Source organism: Myotis davidii, unplaced genomic scaffold (assembly GCF_000327345.1).
Source record: "Myotis davidii unplaced genomic scaffold, ASM32734v1 scaffold44, whole genome shotgun sequence".
Taxonomy (NCBI): Eukaryota; Metazoa; Chordata; class Mammalia; order Chiroptera; family Vespertilionidae; genus Myotis; species Myotis davidii.
The window spans coordinates 7201577-7203777 of NW_006299705.1; the positions used below are offsets into that span (position 1 = coordinate 7201577).

The 2201-nt window shown below is 46.8% G+C and overlaps 1 protein-coding gene across 1 annotated transcript in view; it reads right to left on the minus strand.

Annotated features, from left to right (window-relative positions):
• Positions 1-705: 705 nt before the first annotated feature.
• RPS23 (ribosomal protein S23) overlaps positions 706-2201 on the minus strand; it is a 1743-nt gene continuing 247 nt past the window's right edge. Inside the window, exons 2-4 of the mRNA XM_006775502.2 lie at positions 1780-1939; positions 1023-1143; positions 706-900 (exon numbers count right to left, since the gene is read on the minus strand). Coding sequence (XP_006775565.1) covers positions 754-900; positions 1023-1143; positions 1780-1939 — 428 coding nt within the window. The 3' untranslated portion in view covers positions 706-753. The remainder of the gene's footprint in view (positions 901-1022; positions 1144-1779; positions 1940-2201) is intronic.

Consider the following 2201-nt stretch of genomic DNA (forward strand, 5'->3'; position numbering starts at 1 on the left):
TAATTCATGGAAAAATGAACCCCCATGGACTCCACACCCAGCTTCAATTATTAAAACACAACCCATCTTGACCATTGCTACCTCTTCACTTCCTTTGTTCTTTGTAGTAGAAAGTCAATCCAGTTACTGAAACTCAGGACCCAGAACACTTTGTATACCTGGTCTTCCCTTTATGCAAGCTTTTCTTCTATGCCTGAAATCCACTTTATTAAATCATCCAATGCCTAAATTTTGCTGTCATAACCACAGAAGCTACATGGATAGACCTTTTAGATACTAAACACCAAGCAGGGAGCAACTTAAGGGTGGTATTTATCATATTGGGTCCCACGATGTTGTATCCAAGGTGATTCCTGCTAGTTTAGTGATTTAATATATTTTTATTAATTTCAGAGAGGGAGACTGATTGGCTGTCTCCTATTTTGGATTAGGCCCGAAACCGTGGCATGTGCCTTGACCAGGAATCGAACCGTGACCTCCTGGTTCATAGGATGAACCTCAACCACTGAGCAAGGCCACTCAGGCAATTTTTTAAATTTACTGTTATTTTGTTTATTGAATGGGTGGGGGGAGGGGGGGGACTTTGCTATGAATCCCATTTACTCTAGGGAATTCTGAATTAACTGTCTTCCCAATCTCCTAAAATTGTTAAGTTTGTTAAGTTATACAATATAGTCTATGGTAATGAAAATAAGCACAAACACATTTTAGGCATACGAAAATTTATTACTACTGTGATATTACCATCAGAGCTTAGGATCTTGGCCTTTCCTTCTTGCCTTTGTATAAGGCTAGGAGAGACACATTGGCTACTTTGACAACCTTAAAGCGAACTCCAGGAATGTCACCAACAGCATGACCTTTGCGACCAAATCCAGCAACCAGAACTTCGTCATTTTCCTGGAATAAAATCGACAGTTTATTCTGGTATCGGTAGCAATCCTAAAAATATTCATCATATAAGATAACTGGGGGGGAACAGCTCCAGGAACGGAAGCTACATCAGACTTAAAAGCACTTACCTCAATAAAATTCAAACAACCATCATTGGGTACAAAGGCTGTGATTTTTTTGCCGTTCTTGATCAGCTGGACCCTGACACACTTCCTGATAGCAGAATTGGGCTGTTTGGCTTCAACCCCCCTGAAACACAAACAGCACAAGAGTTGATTTTCTGAAAAGAGTGACATTTTAGTTCATTCGGCACAAAGCGCATTAGAAATTGTACTGTCCCTACCTTTTCTATCTATCCCTAAATTGCGAAATGCCTGTGATTTCAACCAAGTATTTCCTGTCTTAGGGTCATTGGCCCAACAAGAGAAACGGGCCCCTCTATAGTTGTAAAATACAAAAACAGGAAATTCTGTATTTAGATCTTGACTGTCACTAAATTTGACTGGATATGAGAGTGTGATTTTATTAAATAAAAAAACCCACTGAATACTGTAAATTCAAGTGATGTGGTTCAACGTTAGCTGTAACACTCTCAGGTAGGAAGATGTGACTGGCTGCTTTAAAAAGTTCATGGACGTCAACTGCTCGGGACCATCCCCACACGTCCCGCGGTTTGTCCCTTACTTCTCCCCTCCACTCCCACCCGATTCCTCCAGCTCTGTGAAGCGTTTATTAAAACCCTCAGTCACCTAGCCTCCGAACCCCGTTACCAACTCCCAAATAACGATGCTACAGCTACGCCGAGACCTGGGGTTTCCACCCCGGCTTCGTTAAAGGTAGGAGTCGCCCCAGCAAAATAAAAGACGGCCGTGAGGTCTCACTTACACTTTTTCCAGCACAATCCCCTTCGCGTGGGACGCGCCCCCGAAAGGGTTGGCCTTCAGCGCCGTGCCCAGGTGGGCCTTCTTGTACTGCTTGTCATGCCACTTCTGGTCTCGCCGGTGGCTCCGCAGCTTCCGGGCCGTGCGAAGACCGCGACACTTGCCTGAAAGCCACACTCCCCTCAGTTCCCCCGGAAAGGCGCCCCGGGCCTACTTGGCACCTGAGACACCAGCCTCCGCTGCTCCAAACCGGGAGGCTCCCGCCTCACATCTTGGCACAGGGTCCAAAACGTCAGCTTCCCTTGAGCCAACTAAGAGGTGGGCACTCGCGCTCCCCTGGGTGCATCCTCCCAAAGGCCCCAGGCCCCGCGCGCAGGCTCCGCAGCAGCGTCGGCCGCCCAGCGCCGCGGCCTGGGCCCCACGGGG